This window comes from Toxoplasma gondii, chromosome V (assembly GCF_000006565.2).
Source record: "Toxoplasma gondii ME49 chromosome V, whole genome shotgun sequence".
NCBI lineage: Eukaryota > Apicomplexa > Conoidasida > Eucoccidiorida > Sarcocystidae > Toxoplasma > Toxoplasma gondii.
This window is the reverse complement of record NC_031472.1, coordinates 54,965-56,202: the sequence shown is the minus strand read 5'-3', so window position 1 is coordinate 56,202 and position 1,238 is coordinate 54,965. Positions and strand designations below refer to the sequence as shown.

Below are 1,238 nucleotides of genomic sequence, written 5' to 3'. Positions count from 1 at the left end.
GGGCGGTGCAGTAACGTCATGCACGACCCACGACTCACTCATCACCACTCGAGGCTCAACGCAGTGCATAGGAATATCTCAGCTCGGCCAGGTCGAGGACGTTTCGCTCCCCTTTCTCGCTCAGATGGTAGGAACCGCGTGGAGCGCATGACGTGCTGGTAGTCTGTGCGATCGAGTCGCCATGGAAATTCTCGAGGCGTTCGCAAGGTGCGTGACAGGAAGGAAACGATCAGTAGGGCGGAGCGGTCCAGCGGCAGCTTCATCGGTCGCCAGAAAACGAGGTGTATGAGTCAGCGTGTTGCGCGAGCGTGACCTGGACTTCTGGGTGAACAGCATCAGAGTTGAGCGCGGCCGTATCGTACGTAGCGGGAACGTTGATGAAGAGTGGAGCTCGCAGCGATGTTTGCGCATCACGTGGCCTTTCTCATCGCCACCGTGTAATGGTGGAGCTTGCACGCGGTTGGAGACCATGCGGAACGTCGACGCCAGACACAAACGTGATCTCACGCATACGTGCATCGTGCTCCTGTTCACAGCTTGTTCTGGATCGTCAAACATCGATGCCCAGTGGTGAGGGCTCTGCTCAGTCGTCGCGACATGCCCTGGTGCTACTGATATCTGCTTCGAATGGCTTCACGTTTTGTGTCGTCTCTAGGGGAAGAAAGTACGACAGCGACGTCACAATGACAGGGCGCCGTACTGGTTACCGTTTGGGAGGTGTGACGGAGAGGCGTCAGGCAGGTGTCGGTTCCACCACTCCCATTTTAGGACAGGTGTGGAGCAGGGCTAGCTACCGTGTCGCTGGTTGAGTGGGCGACGAAACGGCTTGAGTGGTTAGACAATGTGAGTGCCTTCTTGGCGGCGCACGCTGTGGGTAGCTCAGGGAGTCTTTTGATCTTGTCTGTAACATATCAGTGCCACACTCTTGTACACTAAGGCGCTACGCTGTGTCGTCTGCCATAATTGTGCCGTTTGCCTGTCACCGAGCATTATGCAGATATAGTGCTGGATACATTCATTCAGGGACACTCCACGTGAGAGGCAACCGTGCTAGGTACGCGATGCGTATGCGTTGATCACCGGTTCTGGCGGTGAGCAGAACACACGCCGGCGCTTTTGGTGTTACGGCACTAAGGGAGAGGTGTTCGAAACGCGTGCCGTAGCGTCCGCCTGTGCAAACAACAAAACTACTGGGTTTCGACAGTGTGGTGCAGCTCGGCACGTGGTAATGAGTGTTG

The 1,238-nt window shown here is 56.2% G+C and overlaps 1 protein-coding gene across 1 annotated transcript in view; it reads right to left on the bottom strand.

The window, feature by feature from the left end:
* Positions 1-315, bottom strand: part of TGME49_220060 (hypothetical protein) — a gene marked incomplete at its 3' end in the record, with an annotated part of 2,367 nt that extends 2,052 nt beyond the window's left edge. The window contains exon 1 of the mRNA XM_018779866.1: positions 16-315. Within this exon, the coding sequence (XP_018637818.1) occupies positions 16-69 (54 nt within the window). The 5' untranslated portion in view covers positions 70-315. The remainder of the gene's footprint in view (positions 1-15) is intronic.
* Positions 316-1,238: the final 923 nt, after the last annotated feature.